The sequence below is a fragment of the Teleopsis dalmanni genome, chromosome 1, assembly GCF_002237135.1.
Source record: "Teleopsis dalmanni isolate 2A chromosome 1, ASM223713v2, whole genome shotgun sequence".
In the NCBI taxonomy this organism is placed as follows: domain Eukaryota; kingdom Metazoa; phylum Arthropoda; class Insecta; order Diptera; family Diopsidae; genus Teleopsis; species Teleopsis dalmanni.
The window spans coordinates 152,313,436-152,339,091 of record NC_051846.1 but is presented as its reverse complement, the minus strand read 5'-3'; the positions used below and the strand labels follow the sequence as shown (position 1 = coordinate 152,339,091).

The 25,656-nt window shown below is 26.4% G+C and overlaps 1 protein-coding gene across 3 annotated transcripts; it reads left to right on the top strand.

The window, feature by feature from the left end:
- The first annotated feature begins 178 nt into the window (after positions 1-178).
- LOC119669391 (uncharacterized protein DDB_G0283357-like) lies at positions 179-24,796 on the top strand. Of its 3 annotated transcripts, none has more exons than XM_038079262.1 (3): positions 179-266; positions 11,111-14,128; positions 24,620-24,796. In XM_038079262.1, the coding sequence occupies exons 2-3, from the start codon at positions 11,663-11,665 to the stop codon at positions 24,761-24,763; spliced, it is 2,610 nt and encodes an 869-aa protein (XP_037935190.1). In that variant the 5' UTR covers positions 179-266; positions 11,111-11,662; the 3' UTR covers positions 24,764-24,796. The 3 variants fall into 3 exon arrangements, with proteins under 3 accessions (XP_037935190.1, XP_037935191.1, XP_037935189.1); XM_038079263.1 differs by lacking the exon at positions 179-266 and adding an exon at positions 11,054-11,083 and having other exon boundaries at positions 11,152-14,128; XM_038079261.1 differs by lacking the exon at positions 179-266 and having other exon boundaries at positions 11,060-14,128.
- The last annotated feature ends 860 nt before the right edge of the window (positions 24,797-25,656 follow it).

Genomic DNA, 25,656 nt, shown 5'->3' with positions numbered 1-25,656 from the left:
TACATTCTAATTACTTTAATGGGAATGGTTGTTATTTTAAAGTGCTTCTACAATTGTCAAGTGATATTCTTTAAATATTTTTCAAAGAAAAACTGGAGCATCATTCCAGAAAATTATTAAAAAGAATTAAATTGTAAAAACAAAGGAAACCATTGAAAATAAAGTGCAAATAATATAAAAAGTGTAAATAAACAAAGAAAAATTTATGTGACATTGGATTTTTCGGAACAATGACAACAAAATAAGATAAAAGATTAAAATTTGAGGTAAATAAAAAAGATTAAAATTATTTGATGTGAAAATAATAATATTAGAAATATTAAATATATAAATCATAGAATAGAAAAGATGAAGACTAGTTATATAGTGAATACTTATTGTCAAAATCAAAAATCATTTTTTGATTTTCATAAAACTTTTATGAAAGCTAATAGTAAAAGAAGGTTATAGAAAAACTTGGATATTATTTTCGGGTTTTGGTTATAAGATTTAAATGGAAAATCTATAAAAAATGGACATATGGTACATTTTTATTTATAAAATTTTATTGTTGATTAAAATTGAAAATGTTTTTACAAGCTATTAATAAATATATCCCAAGGATTAAAAAATATAAAATATCATCATTTCTGGATTAGCAGAATAATGATTTAATGAACAAATTATACGAATTTATAGTTGGTCCTCTCAAAACTCATTTCGGTGGGGGTTCATAAAATTTCTATGAGGTTTGTATGGGGGTAGGTGTTGCAGCAGGGAGAATATCACAAAATTGTCTGATCTATATTTTCTACGTAATATAGGTTTTGAGGTGTTCAAAAAAATGAAAAAGTTGACAATATTTGGTCCCAAATTTATTAGGCCCATGTTTGGGTCAAAATATATTTAAAATAAAGCCCGTATCTCTATCTCTACTGGTTCAGAAAATATAAAATTCGGAATGTCTACTTTTAATTCTTCCACGCTGTACCTCGGCTATATGACGTCTATGTTACATATATGTATATATATACCATTACAATTTGTTTAAACTCTTCTAACTGACAATTCTGAGAACGAATTCCTCTCGTGAGTGAACAATTTTCATAAAGTGAAATTTTGTTATTTAATTTGAATCACCTGGTTTCACCGGACAGCCCTTCTTAATAGACAAATGTTGGCTTGCAATAAATGTTTACTAAGACAGTTTTTACTATACTTTATTGAAAGTAGGAAAGTCTTTCACAGTCTGAAAGGTGTGAGAAATATCTTCTCAACTCTTTCCTAAGAAGTGATTCTAGTGGGTTCATGGCTTTCTATCTATCAAATAAAAGTATTTTATATTATTATACATAGTTCATTAGATATTGTGTATATTTTATATTATTATACATGCATAATTAGCTATTGCGTATATAATATTGAATTTTTACTTGTTTATATGAGAGTGTTGTACGCAATTTTAAAAGTTGCCAAGTATTCTACGTATTAAACAGTTTTCAACATTTTCTTTCAGACTTAAGCATTATTTATTAAAATAAATATAAATAATATATAAAAAAGTTCAAAATAAATGACAAAATAATATATTCATACAATTTATTTAAAAACCGAAATTTTAATTATTTAAGACGATCTATAGCAACTAAAAAAATATATTTGTAGTATTATACAGTTAATAAAAAGTGTTTTTAATACTAGATATTAAATTTTAATTCTATGACCAGTTCTTCTCTCCCAGTTAAGGAATGCCGAGAACAAGTTTAATAATGTGCCATCAGAAAATTGTTATTCATATTTTATTTTTAATATTTACAAAATATTATCAGTAAAACAAGTTCAAACGAATTCTTGATTTTAAATAAGAAATGGCACAAGTGTTTGCTATGAGCAGTGAATGTCTGTATGCGATATGTTCGAGTACATTAAGCGTTCACTTGTTCGTTAAGAAGCATGAAGCAGTTGTCCGCAAATCAAGTATTTAGTGCATTTTCGTGTGTGGTAACCTCGAAAAAGTCTCAGATGCCAAACAATAAGAAGGACAACTGGCGTTTAAACCAGTTTTCATTGCAAACTCATCAATAAAAATGTAAATTTTCTTTATTTGCACACAGAAAAGTATATGATTTTTAATTCACGAGTACATTTTGTTTACAAGGCGTGAAAAAGTTACTAATTTAAGCTACTATTTGGATTTTACCAAACGTCGTTCAGTAATACAGTTGAGTTCAAAAAAAAATTACTTTATGTCTTGTCAACATGGCTAGAATCTTGAGATTATCTTAACTACAAATAAACAAACTTTTGCCTCTAAATTATGTTTAACATACAATTCTTAAAATATCAACTGTTTTTACTAACAAAATTAATTTTCAATAATTTTTTTCATTAATTGATTTGAACTGTTTGCGAAAAGAAAAGCATAAATTGATTAAAGTACCTTATATAAATTTTATATTTAAAATAGAATATGTATTAACAAATTTAATCCTATTTAGAATGGATAAGGTTAAGATAAATTGGGTGGCAAATACCCTCAAAGTTGAAAGAGGCGAGAAACACTAATTGTAATTACTTTCGTGTATTATCCTTGTTAGACTATCTGAGCTTCCAAATTCAATTAGGGAGATTCAATAAGTCCACGTTTGTAAATTTCTATTAGGCAAGTGAAGAACATTTAAGTCATTTAAGAATGGTTAAGGTTAATATAGGTTGGTTGGATGCGTGCTAATGCCCTCAAAGTTGACAGAGGCGAGTAACTATGTCTATGTTTTTGATGAAGTGATTGCATTGATGGATTCTATCTATTTTTTAACGTACCAACTACTGCTAACTTGTTGAAACTTAAAAGACTGTTTGGTTTAGAATAAGTTTGTGGAAATTTCATGTCATCAAATGCAACAGTAGACACTTCAAACATGATCGGAGAAGTAAATTAAATAGTATTGTATAAGCGTCGAATAAATATTAGTAACCTCGCTGAGGTTGTTCCTTATTTGAGGGAAATGCTTTATTTGAAAAAAGTTGCATAAAAATTTAAGAGAAGATGAGAAAAAGAAAGCCTTTCGCGTATCGGATGCCACGTTTATTGACTTTGTACCGAAACTCAATCACTTCAACATTTCTATAAACCTATTCTAATAGTTAAAACAAAGTAAAATTTAAACGTATATATCTAAGTACGTTAAAAGAAGATCTAAGTGTAAACAAAATAATTCAATAATTGTGCTATTAGCCGGGAAAAAGATGGTCTTGGCTACTGGTTTTATAATGTTAACTATCTCGAAAGAGATTGCACAATATCCGAATTATACTATCTAGTATTACTATAAAAATTAAATATCCTTATTGCTATTACGAATTACAGAAGAAAAATATTGTTTTATCAGGATTTTTCACCGGACCACGCTTTACTAGTCGCTATAGTTAAATTTGCGGATATTATGGACACAATCTGCCTCCAGTATTTGAATAATTGTTCTGTAATTGAAAGGTTGGCATTAAAAGAATAAAATTATAGAAAATAAAGTAGTTCTATCTGCTACAAATAGGTTTTTTGATGACATTCATACAATTTATAGTTACAATTTATATAAAGTAGCTGAAACATTGTTAGAAATGTGTGCATCAAGTTCAAATAAGAAGTTTCAGAAATAACAACAACAAAAGTATCATAAACGTTTCTTTCTATGTCAGGTGAAAACTCTTCCCACACCGATCAAACAATTTAGTAAATACATTGCTTGAACTAAACCTTTTTCTAATGTAATGAGTTTTAAAACTTTATCAACATTTTAGAATTTATTTAAATTCAATTTCCTCACCAATTTTATTTTAAACAAAATATTCTTTTGCATCATACATAATTACAGTTAAACTCTTATGCAATGTTGAGAAATTTAAGAAGGTCAAATACAGATGAACCTTAATAATTTCATACTTCAAGGTATTATTTTGTTATAACAACTTTACTACTCTCACTTATATTATTTTTAACTGATCTGAAATTAGTTTCATAGTTCCATTGAATCATATATGCATCTAGCGTAGATTACTTAAAAAGTTGGGTGATCACAACTTAGCTGCACTCACTTATATTATTTCTAGCTGATCTGATAGAAGTTTCATAGTTCCATTGTATCATATATGCATCTAGCGGGGATGACTCAAAAAGTTGGGTATTCACAACTTAACAACACTCACTCATATTATTTCTAATTAATCTAAAATTAGTTTCATAGTTTCATTGAATCTTATATGCATCTAGTGGAGATTACTCAAAAAGTTAGGTGATCACAATTTAACTCCACTCACTTATATTGTTTTTAATTGATCTAAAATTAGTTTCATAGTTCCATTGAATCATATATGCATCTAGCGTAGATTACTTAAAAAGTTGGGTGATCACAACTTAGCTGCACTCACTTATATTATTTCTAGCTGATCTGATAGAAGTTTCATAGTTCCATTGTATCATATATGCATCTAGCGGGGATGACTCAAAAAGTTGGGTAATCACAACTTAACTACACTCACTCATATTATTTCTAATTAATCTAAAATTAGTTTCATAGTTTCATTGAATCTTATATGCATCTAGTGGAGATTACTCAAAAAGTTAGGTGATCACAATTTAACTCCACTCACTTATATTGTTTTTAATTGATCTAAAATTAGTTTCATAGTTCCATTGGATCATATATGCATCTAGCGGAGAATAGTCAAAAAGTTGGATAATCTGCATTTCAAAGACATGAAAAAATAAACATATCAGACAAATTGTCTACAATTACTACTTATGACTAATTAGACATTATTAGGTCTCTTTACATTTTATTTTAATGATATAAACATATATATATATATATAGTATAATTATTACTATAATATATTATAGTTTATTAATAGTTTAAGAAATCTGCATAGTAAATTTATTTAAATATTATTCAATAATTGGAATTATTATAATAATTTACAAAACTATTTGTAATGTGTCAAAAATTTGAATATGAGTTCATATCTATTTAGTCCAAGGTTTGCAAAATAAATATTAAAAGATTTTTAAAAAAAATTAATTATTCAAAAAAGGTCACTAACATAAAACCAAAGTAAAATTAATAACTTTTGTACGAAAGTTAATAGCATGTTAAAAATATTTTTACAAATTATCTGAAAAAATAAGAAAAAGAAATGAATTGTATTGTAGTGGAAATAAAGTTGGGCCACATTTCTTAGTTATCAGCAACTTAGTGTTACCAAAAAACATGAACAGATAGCAGTAAATTGCCACCAAAATTCTCTTATATGTAAATAAAAATTTATTTATTTTATATTTAAAAATGTGCGTTATCTTATTGTTTTGTTCTCTGGTACCAAGAACACTAAACCAACCATCTACTTCACTGGCATTAGGTTGAATATAAGAGTGCGGAGGTGACTATAATTTATCTGTAGTTACAGTTTTATAAACTTTTTATTAGTATAAGAGTTTTTAATTTATAAACAATTTTGTTTAAAAAAAAAGAAATTAAATTTTAAATGTATGGACTAAGAATTTCTTGCCGCATTAATTTATTGGCTTTAGTTAGTTAAATACTAATTAATAGAATTTTATAATTAAATTATTTAAGATAGAAGGGTTTTCGAATAACAAAGAAAGAAATAAAGGACAAACACAAAAATTTATTTTTTTAATTTTATTGAAATTTCTGACCACACAACGCTGTTTCGAGTATTGCCAAGTACTCTTCATCAGTGGTCTTTGGGAATAATCGAATATTATTTAATTAGTTTATAGTCCGTATACAATTTGTTTGGACTGCAAGTGCCAGGCTTAGAACTCGTGCCTGTCAAATTAGAAGCGATGACTAATCGTGTTTATCCACAAGAAGCCAAGGCTGCACAAACTTTCAATGCTCAAGTTCCAGGTTTTATTGTCACTTATTTTTATTTAATTAGTGACAACAACCAACGCACTTGCCGTGCTTTTTAAATAAGAACGAGCTTATAAACTTCAGCTTTATTTTTAGAAACACAAGTTCAGCGAATTGAAAGTTTAACTTTTGGGTTTTGCCTATTTCTTTATTTCTTTTCAAAGCTACTCTTTTTGTAGAGACATTTTGTAATGCATATTGTTTTACTTACTATATGTAAAGCGACCATTTTGGTGCTTTTTACAAAGAAGCTATGCTATGTTATTCTACAAATCCGCTTTCGCGGTTAGGAAAAGTTGAACAATATTATATTTTAACATATTGTTCTTTACTTTTCACAAGTCTAATATTTGAATAAAGTATTAGTGTTACTATAAAGCTACGCTTTCTTTGTATGGGGACAAAGAAGCTTTATTAAAATTTAGAGGGTTTTCGAATAACAAAGAAAGAAATAAAGGACAAACACAAAAATTTATTTTTAATTTTATTGAAGTTTGGCTGACCATACAACGCTGTTTCGAGTATTACCAAGTACTCTTCATCAGTGGTCTTTGGGAATAATCGAATTTTATTTAATTAGTTTATAGTCCGTATATAATTTGTTTGGACTGCAAGTGCCAGGCTTACAACTCGTGCCTGTCAAATTAGAAGAAAAATTTAATAAAGCTTCTTTGTCACTATACAAAGTAAGTCTAGCTTAACAGCAACACTAATACTTTATTCAATTATTTAAGATATATAAAATTTTTATTTCAAATCTTTTATGCTCTCCTGAAAAGTTATACGACAATAAGTGTATTTAAATTATATAACATACTGTTATTTTAACTCGTACTCTTTTCTTCCTTTACTTAATAGATATTTTATTTACCATCTATCAAATTTACATTTTAACAAAATATATATACAAACCTATATAATATAATAATTATTATCACATTCAATTAAAAAATATTATATAGAAAATGGATTTTATAATAATGTACACATATCTATTCATCAACTCGGTTCATAGAATATATTTCTATCCCCTTTATATTGCTGTTTTCCTATCTGGTAATTTGTTGATCACACAGATAATGTGGGAAAAATAATGTGGATCGCATGATATACTGCTATACTACATTTGTATATTACTTCCGTAATTGTATCTATCAGTCTCTATGTAAACTTTTGTTTGATAGGTACCTTACTGTGTTAACTATAGCACTCTATATTTCAAATATAGAGTACTATAGTCAACCGAAACCGAAAAGAGGTACCGAAACCGAAAAGAGAACGCCAAAGTCGGTCCAAAATCAAGGTTATGCTGACTGTTTTCTTCAATATTCGTGATGTGGTGCACTATGAATTCCTTCCGGACGGTCAAATGGTCAAACGGTCAATAAGGAGTATTATTTTGCCATTGTGCATCGTTTGCGTGAGGCCATTCGCAAAAAGAGGCCAGATTTATGGAAGGAAAACTCATGAATTTCACACCACGATAAAGCACCGGCTCACACAGCGTTGGTTGTGTCGCAGTTTTTGGCCAAAAACTCCACCAATATCATCAACCAAGCACCGTACTCTCCAGATATGACCCGTGTGACTTTTTCCTCTTCCCCCGACAGACCATAGAGGTCATAAGGAAAAATCGCCACACGAAAATTTTTCGACTTCTTTGTAAAGACGCCAAACAATATATAAAAAAATAAATTAAAAAAATTCTTTTATACGACACACTATCAAAGGTTTTAGCAACATTTAGGTTGCTATAGTAAAGTTTTCTTCCTCATTACCCATAGATATGTTAAATAATACTCTGTATATATTTAGAGTGCTGCCTTTTAAATCTAAAGTGGTGATCCCCAAAAGGTTAGTATTGATATAGAATTTGATACGTATAATTCAAAAATATTTGTTCACAAATCTTGAGGAGAAATAGAAGTAAACTTTTTGGTTCTATGTTTTGTAATTTTAGCTTATTTCGGTTTATAACTTTATGATCATTTTAAATATTTTGCTTATAAGCTAATACCTAACTCTACTGCATAAATAGTGTACTAAGAGTTAAGACATATTGGATTTTTAAAAAATTAAAAAAATTTTAAAATATTAGAAAAAAATTTATATCGCTATTCTCTTTAAGTATGCTGTTACATTAGTAAATATATCTAAATTATAATTTTCACTTTTTTTCTAAAAACTTTTTTTATGATTATTTGATTTCGTTTACATGATTTGATGTATTGTAATATGAGCTATATTCAATTAGTAGGAACTGCTTTTTAAAATTCTATACTGGTATTGAAATTTACTTAAAATGAGATAGTTTGAAAAATAACACTATATAAAGCGATTATTTAATTATGGATAATATTGTTCATTAGGAATGAATTTCATTATTTCTAAGATAATAACCAATAGGTATTAATAATTTATTTTATTCTATAGTACCCTATCCGCACTACAAAAGTTATTCAAATTCCTATGACTATAATTAAATCGGAGTTAAAATTAAGTTTTAGTGGATCACAAACAATGAAAAGCTGTTAGAGAGAAACGCGAGAATTGTTCTCATAGTAGTTTAATTCTAAGTAGTATTTTTTTTTCTTTTATATAAAATAAAATTAAATATTATTGTACAGAATAAAAAAAACAGTTTAAATAAAAAATAATATTACATAAAACAAACACCTGCTTGTAATAGCAATAGGAACAAAAAAGTTTTTAAAGGACTTACTTAAAGGTAAATTAGTAATTTGATAACTGATTTTAATTTGATATATATATTTGAAATTAATTTAAAGTTTAAATTGCAATGCATTTCTCCATACATAGTTAATTCTCACATCAGTTAAACCTTCTGAAATATCATTATTGTCATATTCGACAATATTAAAATTTATTATATATAAGTAAAGTTGGAAACCCTACCCTGTAATTAGTTTAAGTACATATTGTATAATGTAGAAAATAAAGTCAGTTGATTAAGATAACTCAAACAAAACAATTATCATTACAATAATATAAATGTTTTTAATGATCACAATTGGTTAAATATTATTACAAGATTATTAACCTACTATTATTAGATTATTACAATATTCAAAATCAGCAGTATTTAATACAATAATAAAAGCGAAGAAATTCTATTTGTTGTATAATTTAGTAATCCTTGTATTTTAATTCATTGACTAAATCCACAATATGACATTCGAAAGTAATTACATTCAAACACTATATTATATGCCTCCATGATTTTACCATTACAATAGGTGGATAGTACAATAGTTCTATCTGATGTTCTATTATTATTATTTATTATTGATTCAAGGAAATTCGTACAACACTTACAAAAACTATAGGTTTATTTACTAAAAATCTAAATTGACAATAACATATTTGTTGTGTGTCAGATTAGAATACAAAAAGTAATGCATATTATTAACATTATTATTCATACAAATTCTTTAATAATTAATCTTCTGTAACTTAAACCACTTTTCATAAATTTGTACAAGTTATTAATATTACTACCATTTAATAAGACAAACTTCTTCTTCGCACAGAAGTGCTTTATCAAAAAAAGGACGTATATGTTCTCTGAAAATCGAGCATACTCCAATAATATGACTTACATTTTCTATCTCATGACGATTACACAAAGAACCATCACGATTAGATATATTAAATTCTCTGGCGTTTAAATTAAAAAAATCGCATTTTCATTTAAAAAGTACGCTCTCTAAGTACTGAGTATTTTCGTAATAAAAACTATGCATAATATTATATTGCAGCTGTGGGTGCATATTATGACATCTCGACCTAGTAAGAATCTTGTTCACTCCGTTTGTATAAAGTTATAATATTATTGTGTAATAATTTAAGATCCATACTCCGCATCTGGTTATTGAAAGACCCAGTTCTAAACATTATCTGATGAAAACTCTCTACTGCACTATGTAATATGAGAATAATTTGAAATACTTTATGACTTTAAGTTCCCAACACGTTATATGAAACCACATTTAAAAAGTGAGGCAAGTAACATTTGCTACGTTTATACGACACTCTAACTTCAACTTGAACCGATTAAATTGAACATGCATATAGTGATGAAATAGTTATTTCAGGACACAAAAAATTTCAAAGAAGAATATCAGTATTATATTTTTAAAGAACCTAAATATAGTAGTATACGTGAGTACTTTGCTTATTATTGCCTCTTAGGATCAGATATCCTGGAATTATCTGTATAAATTTAATTCTTTGAATAACATAACTAAAAGATGGAATCAGACATTCGGAAAGTTACTCCTACAACAAAATCAATACAAGATCTCTTATGTGACTTGGGGTATGTGTCACTGTCTTGTTAACATCACAGATATCACTGTAACAATCAGAATTCAGAAGAGTAAATAGTACACAATATAGTTGTCATCAACCGTTAAGTGCATAAAAATGTAAAATTCCGGATAATGAAAAAGTGACAAAAATGATGTTAAAAATTTTCTAATTGAAAATTGCAGTTGTTACTTTAATTGTTTACAACGTCTTCGTTTTACTGGACACAATGCAGATATCAGTACAAGAGAATTTTTTATTCCGTATTATACAATTTAAATCAAAAGTAACTTACGCTCGTAGTTTAAATGTATCTGAATGTGAAGTATTTATTATCAAGCTTTTGGTCTTATGTTAGATATATATTTGTACTACAAATTTTAATTTAAAGTGAACGCTCTTAATAAGTATATGGGGATAACAATGGAAACTGTTCAAATAATTTAATTCATAGCACAGATTTCGATTTCACTTAAAAGACCTTCTGAAGTCTACTAAAACTTATAAAAAACATATTACTGTCATCTACCATGGTTTTCGTTAGATTTCTCTCATAGGTTAATCTAAATGTAATTAGGGTCTGATGTTGATTGTATAATATATTGTGTTCGTTAGAGATAAAAATATTTTGTCTACCAGTATTGTTCATATGGCCCAATAGTTTATAGCCCAATAGAATATACTGTAACTTTTTTTATGAGAAAAGTGAAGAACAATCAAGTTCTCATATGTAATAATAAATAAATATATGTATATTTTTGAATATATATCTTAACTCTATAATTATTAGTAACATAAATTTAAACATGCGTGCATAATTAAAACATATATGATAAATAATGGTAAGTTTTATTTTTGCGTATTTATAGATACAAATAATAACTGGACTGATGAGTGCATCTAATCACAGTAATTTTAACTTGACCAAAGTAAAATGAGTGCTTACAGAAATTCTACGTAAGTCAATATTAAAAACTATCTGCAAATTACAAGTGATTAAGAAGTACATAAAACGAAAATTTCCCAGAACTTCCTTAATGTCTAGAATTACCAGCGAATTGTGAGCTTAGTAATAAAAAATTCAAAGCAAACACAAAGCCACTGTAATACAGGGCGCCAATTGAATGGGAATCAAAGTAACCAAAGAAAATCGCACAGTCATACTTTGTGTAAGGAAGCCGCTGGATTGACTTACGAATTGCGTACGAGCAGACAGAAGTAATGTAAGACAATGATATAATCATTGAGTGTATCCAACAGTAAAAAGAAATCAACAAATATACATATATATGTATATATGTACAATAAACAGAAGCAGTCTAGCAATTAAGTTTATATAAGTAACTGAATATAAATTACATTTCATATCAAAGTTGCACGTAAACCAAAAAAAGTATAATAAAAAGATCATAAAGAAAACAATGGCCACAAAAACTGTTATAAATACTACTAAAATTCCACAAACTCGTGGAATTTCAATTATTATTGATCCAGACCAGCAGGTTGTGAATTGTAAGCAACAGCAACAACATCAATTAGAATCGTCTAAAATTATCATATTCCACAACTCAACAGCAAATACTATAACAACAACAACAACGACATCAACGAAACCGCTGTCTTCCACAACAGAACTCACCAATGAAACAAGATCAGCAGAAAAAGTAGGCCCATTGTACGAAACGTTGTTGTCAACGAAGTCCCCAGCCACTTTAAAGACATTTATCGATATTAACCGTAAACATAATAATGATGACCACAATAATGAAGTCAATAAAACTCATAACGATATTAATAAAGTACATAATGACAAAAATAATAATGAGGAATACGTGCAAGAAATTTTGAAAGAAACTGGTTACAGCGCAACTCCACATTTGTTGCTGAGAGTGGTGAGTGATCCTCATGTAGCCGAAAGAGGAAAAATCTATGAAAATGTAGCTGAAAATTCGCAGAAGACTGTTCAACTCAATTCTGAAACGACTGCAAACACTGTAAACTCATTTAATATCGAAGAAAGTAGTAAGAGCCATAATCTTAAAATTGGTATTGGTGGTGAACATGAACCAAAGCAAAAGAGCAACACTGCAAAAGACGTTAATGGCGATAATGGCTATAATGGCGATGATGAAGTTTTGACCAGCAAGAAAATTATAATAAAATGCAACAACGAAGACGAAGACGAAAACGAGCAGCAGACATCAACTAATAATGCCTCTAATGATGTTAATATTGACGATTACGCCGAATACCGAACTAAACAAAGTGAAGAAAGTCTGCACATTAGTGTTGGTAGCACTCTTATTGATGGTGATAGTGAAAATGGTAAACTCTCTGGCGGGAGTGTGCGTATTGGAGATAGTCTACAGCAGCTACAGCTACAGCCACATGTAGAGCAACATCAACATCAACATCAACAGCAACAGCAGCACCAAGAAGAGCAGCTGGAAAACGTTACTGCTGTGGAATGGCCTAACAGTCTAACGACGAAAGCTGATTGTGTAAGTGCACTGACCACGGAGAAAGATTCCCATGTGGTGAAGATACAAATAAAATCTAATCATTTAAAAACAGTAAACGCAACCAAATCTGATACTAAAATTGTAGATGCAGAAAATAATACGAAATTTGAAAAACAAGTGACCGTGGTAAAGCTAAACGAGCTAAACGATAATTTTCCGAATAAAAAAAATACAAATACAGAAAACACAAGTGCTGAATTAACAAATAACGATATTAATTTAAATATTGAAAAAATGGTGCAAAAGCCAGCGGGAGCGGGTAATATCGGTACGCATGCTCAGAATTCGATTTCGTCGGGGGGCGGTTTGACAACTGGTAATACGACGGTTACCGAGTTAAACGTTACGAATCCATCATATCTTTACTATATGATGTCTAGCGGTCAATTTTCACCTTGTGATACATTAGACAGTGGTACTGGAAGTGATTTAGAAAGCAACGGTAATAGCAGTAATATAACTTTAACCACAGGTTCTGCAAAAATTGTGACTACGTCTAATATTAGCGTTGTTGATGGTGCTGGTATTGAAGATACACCACCGAAAATAGAAATGCATTTGAAAACAACTAAAATACGCATACATAAGGATAACAAGTCAAAGGATAAACAGAATCGTATAAGCTCTAATGAGCATCAACGTGCAGGTAGTTTAACAGACAGTGAAGAAAGCGAATCTTCACTTAGCTGTGATTCCTTGCATTCTACAGAATTTATACGCCAAACATCCGTTTCGCCGACAAGTAAGGCGGCAGCAGCAAATATGTTAGCCTCATATTTGCCAGATTCATTGCTTCGCGACATACGAGATCGAAAATTTCCAACAAATGATTTTGAAGACAAATACGGTAATGGTTTAGATGTATTGGAATTAAAAAGCAACGATGATTATGCTGAAATACAAAAAGCAGTGGAGTGCATAAAACAGGAGCAAGAGTTAGAACGTAATACAGCATCAAATCACGCTACTGGCCTAATCGAAAATAACAAACGTGCTTCTTTTCCAAATAAAACATTCATTATTAATGCAGATGATGGCATCTTTGTTGACACTAAGATGAATTCTATGCCACGCAAATATGAAGCAGATAAATATTATAACTTTCATGTGCATGAGCATGAAAACTTTCGGAGCTTTGGCAACAACAACAGCAATGTATGCGACAACTTAGCAGATGACACCATAAGCCTATCGGAATACGAAGTAAAATCTGTAAATGACGATGCTTTTGCTGGCTATAAGGATATTCGTTGTGGTTCAACAACATCGACTATACGTTCCTCAAAGGGTACTGTGCGTGGAGTTAAGAATCGTGTGCGTAATGGAATAGCCACATTCTTACAACTGCAACAACCAAATGTCAAGGTGAGTACAAACATTTTATATTTACAGACAAGAACTATAATATATTGATGTTTAAAAAATAATGTAAAATAGTATAGTGTAATGTCAAATATCATAATATAAGATCAATTACACTAAAATAGATATATCTAGAAATAACATAATAAACAAACAAAATAATAGAAATAAAAAATAATAGAACAAAACGTATATATGAAGAAAAATCACATATCACAAATAAAAATAATACTAAATTAATTATAATCAAATTATATAAAATAGTGCATATAATAAAATAAATAAAATAATATTAAAAACTGAAATAAGTAAAATATAGTTCAATAAATAAAATCCAGTAAAATGAAGCAAAACACTACGAGAAAAATTCTGTCCAAAATTTTTTATATTTTAAAAGAAAAAACTTATAAAAAATATAATATAAAGTGGTTTAAATTGAAATAAAAAAGTAAAAATTATAAAACCAAATTTATATTAAATTTAATACAAATTTAAAAAATTTCCACAAACCTGCAAAAATACCATAGATATGTTAAAGACCCTTAAAATCATTTAAGTGATTGCGTTAAATATTTAAAATATATATATCAAGTCAAAAAAAAAATAAACATTCCTAATAGTAACGTGTTGCACTTCAACAATACAATAATTCAATAATAACAATAGAGCATATATTCGAAATGGCAACAAAAATTTATAACTATATACCAAACATATATCTGGATACTACATACAATAAACTTGTTATTTAAAATTAACCCCTTTCACTTCAGTCAGGGTTCAATTCAAATACATACATAATAACAACAACTAAAAAGGAATGTTAATTCAACAGTTTTTTTCGTTGCTAATAATTATTAAACAACATTTACTAAAGATTTTCTTACTTTTTAGTAGGAATTAGTACTTGATAGCATAAATAAATAAATACATTATGAGATAATGATTAAATAATTTTGGACCTACATATATGAAATGGTGAAATCAATTCAAGAAAACAAAGCCTCATATATTTGTTATAAATTGTAATTCTACATTATTACTACTACTATTAATTAGTATCAAACTACTACCTAAGATGTTTAATCAATAACTAAACTAAATACCTGGAAATACCAATAAAAAGAATACTGCAAATAAACGGAATGAACTAGTTTTGAGAAAGTTTATAACTCCTTTAACACTTCCGTAGATGAAATAAATAATGACGCTCACATATTAGAATTTTTAGAAATTAGAACGTCTAAAAATTAGTACCCGATTGTATCTAAAATTAGAGAAAATCAAATAAATTTTCATTTTATTAAGTTTTTTGTAAGTATGTTGTTGAGCAACAAAATAAAACTGAAAGCGGGGAATCACCACACTTGTTATATCTTTTTCTATTTCAAAAACATTAAGAACTTAATGAAATGGTGCAAAAGGAAATTAGAACTACCGTAAAAATAAAGCGAATTTAATTTCTAAGATTCAATGGTAATCTATTTGCTATTTTCTTTTCTATATTAACATTAAAATTCTTAATTTTGATTTTTAATCAAACCTAATAGCCATACAAACACGAAACCCAAATTATTTTGAAAACTGATAGAATTGTATGATGCTTCTAATAACTAATTTCTTCCAAAAAATATTAATCCGTGACCAAATTGCAAATAATTATCTCCATAAAAATACGATATACATACATATGTTTCCCTTGCAAGAGGGCCAATATTTTTTTTTTAATACTTGTAGGGCTAATATATAATTTTAAATAATATTTAAAAATTTTATATGTGTGATTCCTTCGATTCCTGGTACATTCCGTCTCAAAAAATTATTTACAACTAATTAAATACAAGAAATCTTTCCAAGATCACTGATGATGGGTATTTGGTAATACTCGAAACAGCTGTATGGTCAGCCAAAAATTCAATTAATTAAAATAATATAAAATGAATTTTTGTTGTTGTTGTTCACTACTGTTCAAAAAACCTTTATGATTTTTGAATTCAATTCAAAAATTATTGTGAATAATATGTTAACATGAAAAAAATATGGAATTAGTGATTATTTTTAACAGTTTAAAAATACTTATATTCACATTAGTTTACATTTAGTAATTTAAGCAAATAACTAAAAATTATTAAACCCACCCACGGTTGAAATGAGGAAAAACACTAAATTGTTGCCAATTTTTTTAAAATTACTTCAAAAACGATTGACTGAATAAGAGAAAAATCCATTATCTCTGACATTATTAATGCTAATATTTGTGTTTAATATGTCAAAATTGATGAATGTCAAAAAAAAAATAAAAAAAAAACAGAAGACAGAAAACAGAAAACAAAACTAAGTTCCAAACTTGATTTGAATTTTCGTAGCAAAACGAAGCATAAATCATCTGCATAATTATGACAATTCAAATGCAAATTGAAATTTAAACTGAAATGTCTGAAATGAATCCACGCATTACAAATCTAATCTTTTTTGAGAGTGAAATTTGTTGTAGTTTTTATTGTCATTATTATTATTATTATACTTTTGTTGTTTTATTCATTTGTTGAGGAAAAAATTAGACTTACCAAAATGCTTAAGTTGACAAGATTTTGACGTGCCCCAAAAACCCACGCTGGAGGTTAGTTAAATATTTTTTCAGATAGTTTGTTTTATATTTTATAATAGTATGTGTATATGTGTACACTTGAGCAACATAATATACCTGTTTGTGGTTAAAAAATATTTTATAAACTGTAGTAAAAAACAGGTGTATCTGCACATGAGTTTTCACAGAGCGTAGATTGACTGACTTTACATATGTATATATCAAGTAACTTCTGAAATATAGGTAAAATTAAAAAAATATATATATGCATATTAATATATGTTTACATGCTATTAGTAATATTTAATAAATAAAGTAATACATTATATGCTTTATTGATGTAAATTAATTAGACATATTCGAAATCGACAGATTTTATCCTCAAAATCATTAAAACATATTTTAATAAATGGTTGCTTTTTGCTTTTCTAGTGTTACAAAAATACGTATTTCATTTCATTTCATTTAAAAATCATTAAATAAATTAATCTTTATCCAAATTTCGAATGCAGAAGTATATTACATATAAAGCATTTACGTCATAGACATTTCAATCTTGCAGTTTAAATAAAGTCACGTTTAGAGTGAAAGTAAAAAAATTATTTCATCGAAATTTTTGGTAACTTTACCAAGAAATTGTAAATTCCATTTTTATTGATTTAAAAGAAAATAATTTTTTTAGTTAAAAAATTTCACACCTTTTACGCTTAAATATAATATGAATCAATTTTTATGCATTCAAGACACAACAATTTTTAACAGAATTTAAAAATAAATAATATTTTCATATGTGTGATATCATCAATTTTAGTAAAAATAAATTCCTTATAATTTTACCAGCAAAATTGTTGAAATATTTTGTAAATTTGTCAAATAAAATGCATGTAAATATTTTATAACTAATTTGATAAGCATATAAAGCGATTTCTATAGTTTTTGACAATATAGTTGGAGATTGAACATATATACGAGAGCTGCTAGACAAATTAGTAATAACTGTATTAAATAACTTTTAAAATATATTTGTAATTTTTTTTATTATAATCAATATTAGATTTTCGATATAGGGAATTCTTTTGTACTGACAGTTATTTAAAATATAAAAATTTCTTATATTTATTAAGTACAATGTTTTCAAATAAAATTTAATATCCAATTAAATTCATTATATCATTTAATAAAAGAAGGCATCAAAACGATCATAGATCTGATACGAACCTCATACTCACCATACATCTATCACCGCCCTATCTATCCATCGAATTAAGGACAGCTAATTTCTGCAAAGGGTCTTCATTACTTTGACCCCGCTACTTAACTACGCATCATTAGTTTATCGAGTTTTATCGTGCACTTATATGCATCAAAATTTCTAAAAACCTAGAAAGATTAAAAGTGGTAACAATTTCAGATACAGTGGATAGCACTCATCTAATTGCGCAAAGTCTAGAATCAAGGTGGGCAAAATTACTAATGAAATGAAATAAAAATCTCAAGTGTATGTGTTTATAAGATTTTGTAAGAGTTTTTGCATTTAAAAATGTTGTAAACAAGACGTTTTTCGCGTTTACTCTCAGAGGATAAACAGTATAACCGCTCAGCCACTTCCAAAAAGTATTTTAATATATTACAAGAAAATTTGAAATAGTTTTTGAGTCGATTTATAACTTTAGATGTGATATGGGTATAACAACATAACTTGAGAACAAAAAGGTATTTGAGAGATGAACATTTACCAACAACCATAATAATGATTCATCACTATTGTTCAGAAAGTATAGAGAATTTGTTATTTAATGAAATAAATTAAAGTTTGATATGGTTTTTTGGGTCTTAATTAATTTACAAAGCGTTACTTTAAAGATTTTTCACATCTTTCGACATCATAATTATATATATTCACATCCATAAGAATGAAAATTAGATATATGTAGAAACCAGTCAAATAGACGATCGTGGCTAGCGCAATTTGCATTAACAAACTGATGAAGATTATATATAGTTCTCATGGTTTCCAACTTTAACTGTATTACGTTAGATACATACACACATATATTTATTATTAATATATATAGATTAATTTCAATACAAGAGGCTTCAAAGTTATTAATTAAAAAATGTAAAAAAAATTTAATTTAAAATAACAATAAATACATTAAAGAATTGCACGAGCCATTCGTGAGAATCTGATTTTTTATTAATTTGAAGTAATAATGGCTATATCACCAGAATAGGTAATTGTTCATGTTGAGTCATTTTCGAGTTAGTGTATCTGGGCACTTTTACTCTACTTTTACTCTTATAGCTGGGGGATAATTGTAAGCATTTCTTCTGTAGTGGCATTTCAAAAATAAAGATTGTATTACGCTTTGTTGCAGAACATCGGACTCAATTCAAGTAAACAAAATTTTCTATTTTTGCTTAGAAATTACGATTTTCGAAATATGTATCAAATATATATATTTTTATATTAATTTTATTATTATATTTTTCATTCGAGGTTTATCTATTATTCTATTATTTATAGCTTTATCTCTTTTAAAGGAAGATTTTCATATAAATTCACAAATTATTATATAAATCTATCATAATTATATTAAATATATTTTATTTATATATACGAATTTGTATTTATTATTTGTTGTTTTAATGAACATTCAATAAATAATACTTATTTCAATTTGAATATAAAGTATTACCATGATTTTACTTCCAATACACCCAGCAAGTTTCATCTTCGTTTACAATAAATAACATATAACTTTCATACAACTACTTATATGGAAAGTACATGTAGAAAATATCTTCAGATTCATTTTTATTATATGGTACAGAGACGTAATAGATTTTTGATAAAATGTAAAAAATTTTTTTTTTGTTTTAATGTATAGAATAGAAATAACGAAAATTAACAACCAAATTGACCTTTTATTATTTTAGTGTACTTTTTAGTTGATTTGTGTTGTTTTATTTTGTTTTGTTTTGGTATCTTGTATAGTCAGTTTCGAAGGCACCGAAACAAGCCAAATTGTTGCCTAACAATTAATTATGATTCAGTTGAAACATAAAGATAATCATTTAGTATTTTTGGCGATTTTTGCCTAAAGCCAAAATAAAAAAATTAACTTTTGTTTGTATATTCACTGCTATTTTAAATAAAATCTTAGTGCGTTGAAATATCAAATCCGGATGCTAAAAGCATTAAAAAGTTTCTTGAGGGGTTCTACACGATTTATTGTTCAATGAATAGTTAATAAACTTGATTCAACATATATTAAGTACAAAAAAAATTTTTTTTTTATTGAAATAAATTAAAATTGCCATTTGTTTTTCTAAAATAAGATTTAAAAATAGTTTTTATTAAGCATATTTTTTATTGTATTCATTGTTTAAAAAAATAGCATACAAAATCATATAGAAAAGTTTAGAAATTAGAAATATATACATAAGTATGTACAATTTATGTATATTATATGTACAATTTATATACATATCATATGTATATGAGCATCTTTCGAAATTGGCGTATTTGATTTCAAAAGGAAAAACCACAGCTTGTGGCATAAAATTGCATAAAAATTGTATTATTGCCACCTGTAAATATTATTTAAACCACAATATAAAGTGAATTTAATGTAAAAATGATAAATGGTTGAATTAATTATTGTTGTTATTAGTTCATCACTTGGAAAGTAATTTTTAAAATCTGTCTAATGTGCATTCATGCCTTTTGTTGCTAATTAGTTGTAATTTGCTAATTAGTTATGCCCTTTTTGAAGTTGGCATTAGTCAATTGATCAGCTTTTCGTTTTTGTTTTGTTGTTGCACTCAATCATATTCACTAAATATTTATAAGTGAAGGCGAAAGGCCTTTCAATAATAATTTGAAATCAAAAGTGCAATCATACACAATATGTTTACTCACCCCACTGATTAAGCTATTAAAGCGGAAATGCAGATTCATTAAAAATTTGATTAAGAAATCTTGCAATAATTATATTTTGATGTTGTAATAATAAATTTTTTATACGAATATTTCATATTCCTCATATTTTTATTTTTCTCAATACGTCATGTTTATGATTAATGACTTTTTAAAATGTTTTTACTATAGATTTGTTCAACGTTTACTTTACACATATTTAAAATTTAATGTTTCCTTAAAATCAAACTAAATATTTATACTTAAAACATTTCCCATATACTATAAAAAGTAAATTTATAAACTATAAATAATGAGTTAACATAATTATTAATAATAAAAAATTAAATTACAAAAATTATGACAGTATAGGTATGTAAAATTAACCAAAAATTATTCTGATAAAAAGAAAAAATTTCCGATTTTAGAAATCTGATTTAAAGAATTTCTGTCTGTTTTTGTAGACAGTACTCTTCCAATTTAACGAAAGATGTCTTGTACAGCCCATTCGCTAAGTTGCAAAAATTGTTAAATAGAATGAATAAGTTCAATAAAATATATACAAAATATGGAAAATTATTTTTTTTATAAAAACCGAAGTCCATTTGTTTTTTGATGCATTCTATTGATTTTTAATATCCTTTCTTTAATAAGACTTATAAAATCACGATTTTCATGAAATGTATGTAATTATCTTTAGCCCATTAGTAATCCACTGTATATCTGTGAGATATTTAAGTAGAATATAAAAAATATATAATTTTTTCATTCATTAAATTGGAGATTTCTGGAATTCAGTATTTTTTATATTAAACCTTCACTGTAGGTATTTAAACGAAAACAAATATTTATTAGAATACAAAAATGCTATAACATTTTTTTAACAAAAAAAGTTTTATTATTATATATATGACAGTATAAGCAAACATATTTGATTTAAAATAATTTTTTTTGAATTTAAAATGACCAAATTTAAAAAGAAATGTTTGAGAAATGCTATATTTTTCTTAATCAACATTTTTAAATTATTATATAAAGAAAAAGTAGGGGAAGGGTATAGTTAAAATTAATATTTTGACTAATAAGGGATAATAATTTATTTATAAAATATTTGGTATTTATTTTATAGAATGCATAATAAAATAGAAATAGAATTTTTGACGTCACCGTTAAAAAAAACTATTGTAAATTTTCTAAAAAATCCATAACCAATAAAATCAATAATTGCAAAATATAAAAAGAAATACTACTGTGTTTTAAGCATTTGTTGACTTAAACACAAAGTTGTTTAAAAATGCAAAACCTTAAGCAAACTTTATAAAAATATGTAATATTAATTTGACAAACTAAATTTATTCAATACTAAATTTCAAATTATAAAGTTTAAACCGAAATCGCTGAAGATAAAAGATCACAAATGTTAATTTGTAATTAAGTATAAATTAAGTTAAACATTATGTAATTTTTTTTATTTATTAAGATTTGTTGTTATTTCTGGTTATTTTTATTGTCTTACGTATGCCAAATCGCCAAGTAACTTTGTACTAATGAGATGCAAGATACAAATCAAAATTAAATTTAAATTAATATATAGATATAGAAAATAATTTCAAGGTTTTAAAACGGTTAGATAATAACTTTTGGTTAAGCTTATAAATTTATCTTAGCAAATAATTAATTTCTTATATTTAATAGAATTTAATGCAGTTTAAAAATAATTATTCAAAAAGCTTGCTGTAATTACTTCATTATAGAATAAAATTGTATATCTTAATATTAATTAACTTCAAAGGTGTACATTTATATAAATACGTAAAAAGTAGTTTACTGTTCTCTGGACATAATAAATAATGTTATTTTTATTGGTTTATATCTAAAGTAAATACAAATTCAAATACACAACTATTTTTGTAATAGATTTAAATATTAACAATAAATGTGTATAACAAATAATCGAGGGTTCCGATATCATATTGATTTCTTATGTCTGATCTTGTTTACAACAATAATCTATCTGTTTACTTGACTTAAGTCTTGAATATAATTAAGCCTCAACAATTTAAAACGAATCTGGAACCACATGCCACATTTGTCAAAATGATAAATTTTACACATTAACTTAAGTGTAGGAAAAGATATTTAAATTTCAAATTCATATAGATTGTCCATAGAAACATAATTTTTTAATTTGCCAACCACTTCAAAAGTACATGCTTAAGTCAAAATATTATTATTACGAAAGCGACATATTAAGATGTTTATAAAAAGTCAATAAATGGCATTGAATTAATTTAAAACTAATCGGATTCTATATAAACATCATAGTGTAAGACGTAATGAAATGGTTCTTTTTTAAAACAATTTTCTTACCGTTTTAATTTAATTAAGTTTTTTATCATATCATATCAAAAATTTTGTCTTTATCATGTCACATGTATTTTAAAAATAACCACATCAATAGAAACAGCAGTAATAAATATTTTTTTAAACTGATAAATATATTTTAATAGAAACGATACTATTTTAATAAAAATATATCTAACTGACACATTTTCAAATCTTTCGAGAAATCATTTGAGATTAAAATATCAATATTGTTATCATGATGAAAGAAATTATCCAAAGTATCCCATATTAAAGCATTGCCTAAGTGGCATAAAAACTGATCAATTGTTTTCTCTGACATGATCTATCGAATAATGAACATATCTATTAAAAATTTTAAAACACCGTAATAAAATTTTATTACTGATGGTATATTGACAGTTTATATATTGCTAAATTATTCAAGTTGTCTATCTATCCTCTTTACTATCAGAATCTAACTAAGCTGACTCATTGTCTTAACAACATATTCTATACTTATTTTAATATAGGATTAAATTATAATAAATAAAGTTTTTGACATCACTGCGAAAATGATTTATTTCAACTAATAGCCAGGACTCAGAATTGTTGCTTTATTCTTTCGACGAAGTTTTAGACATGTGTTGTGTGGGAATTGTTAGTGGTGATTGTTAGAATTTTGCACGTTACCAGTTTAACCCAAATACATACACTTTGAATCTATGCTACTTTTATTACTTACCTGAACTAAAAAACAAAAACTTATACATATTTTTTTTTATATTACAATATTTCTTTCCGTATTGTACCTGTTTCGTTTTATTCATCTTATTGCACATAATATTTTTGGGAATCGTATTACCCAAAACCCAATATCCCTTTAAAATCCAATATACAAATAGAAACAATTCATTATAACATGTTATTAATTACTTCGTATGTAGCATACTAGCTGATTTTAATGAAAAAATTCAATGATTGCTAAAAATAAGACTGTAAAATTCAGTTGACACATTCTATATGTTATATCTTAATAACAATTGCATTTGCTGTGCTATATTTAACTCTAACAGCTAGATTATACTTACTTTAGATCGATTGTATTCTTCAAACCTATTTAATGAGCTTAACATATTGTTGAATTCTACAGTCGCTTTGGCAAGATAGACACAAAAGAACATTTGTTCATAACTTTTGCACCAATGGCAGAAAAATCTATCTATGATTAAGAGACCCATTAAAGTCTTTTCTTACAAAATACAATTCCTGATTTAAACTTATCTTGATTTTTTCTATAACTTTCAATTATTCTTGGTAATAATAAATCCTTAACTGTTGAGGAAAATGACGGAATGTATGCATGAGGTCATATTTAATTGATTTTTTTTAAAAGTCAATAATGTGTATTTAAGGTAGAAACCATTTTCTTATATAATAATTTTTTTCCAATTGAAAGTTTATATTTATCAAATAAATATGTATTTCAATTTTTGTTGGTACAGGAAGAATAATAAAACATTTGAAATTAATAAATTTCCACTTTATTATCTAACATTAAATTCAGTTCAACATTAACGAATTTTGTTAATATTTTAAAATAATATTTTTAATACTAAACAATGCTTTTTATATTTTATAGTTTTCAGTTTTTAAAAACTGCAAAGTGAGGAAATTGATTTGTGAATCGAATAGTCACAGAGGAAAAAGCCAGCTAACAAGCCATAATTCAATTAACCGAACACAGGAAATCGTACCAATTTTGGCACATTTGCTTATTATTTGAAGTTTCTTGAATTTCTTTTTTACTATTTCTGTTAACATAAATAAAATTACGGAAGCTTAGTTTATATTTCTTTGTAAAAGAATTATTGTAATTAAATTCACGTAGATTAGATACTATGTAAATTAAAACTATTAAAAACATTCAAAAAGAAAGTACGGTACGTTTATGAGATCTCTATGTCTATGAGAAATCTATGTTTTTACAGAAATAAATAAAAGTTTGTTGATTAAGAAGAAACAAGTCTATTGTATATAAGTATTGATACCAAAAGTATAAATGCTTAAAAATTTTATTTTGAAAATAAAACCGACAGATACAGATTTAGCAAGCAATCAGATATACATTTTATTTATATCTTCATACTACTATTTTTTTCATAAATTCACAAATGCGAATAGCAAAAAAAATTTTATAGATTTTTATTAAAATTTTTCAATGGGAAATATATTATTGCTATAACTATTCTATCTAAATTTCTCAACAATTATGGTCTATTTTATATTGCTTAGAGAAATTAACAACGCAATAGGGTTACAAAATATACAATTATATAAATATATAATACCTATATAATAGATTAATATAAATATTATATTAATCTATTTAATTGTCACTATTATTTCTCAAAAAGTATCTAAAGTAAAAAAAAAATGCAGTTTTTATTCTTAAATATTTATTATTTATTTTGGAAATAATTTACATTCTAAGCAGTACACATATACATTAGCTAATATAGCGGTAACGTTAACCTTCTTCGAAAAATTTTGTTGAGCCATTTCTATCTCAAGACGCTAAACGGCAAGTTAAATTTTGTGAATAGAAAAAAAATTCCAACTCTTTTGTCAAATTATTGCATAGAAAATAGGTTGTGAAAACGCATTATTATGTTATAC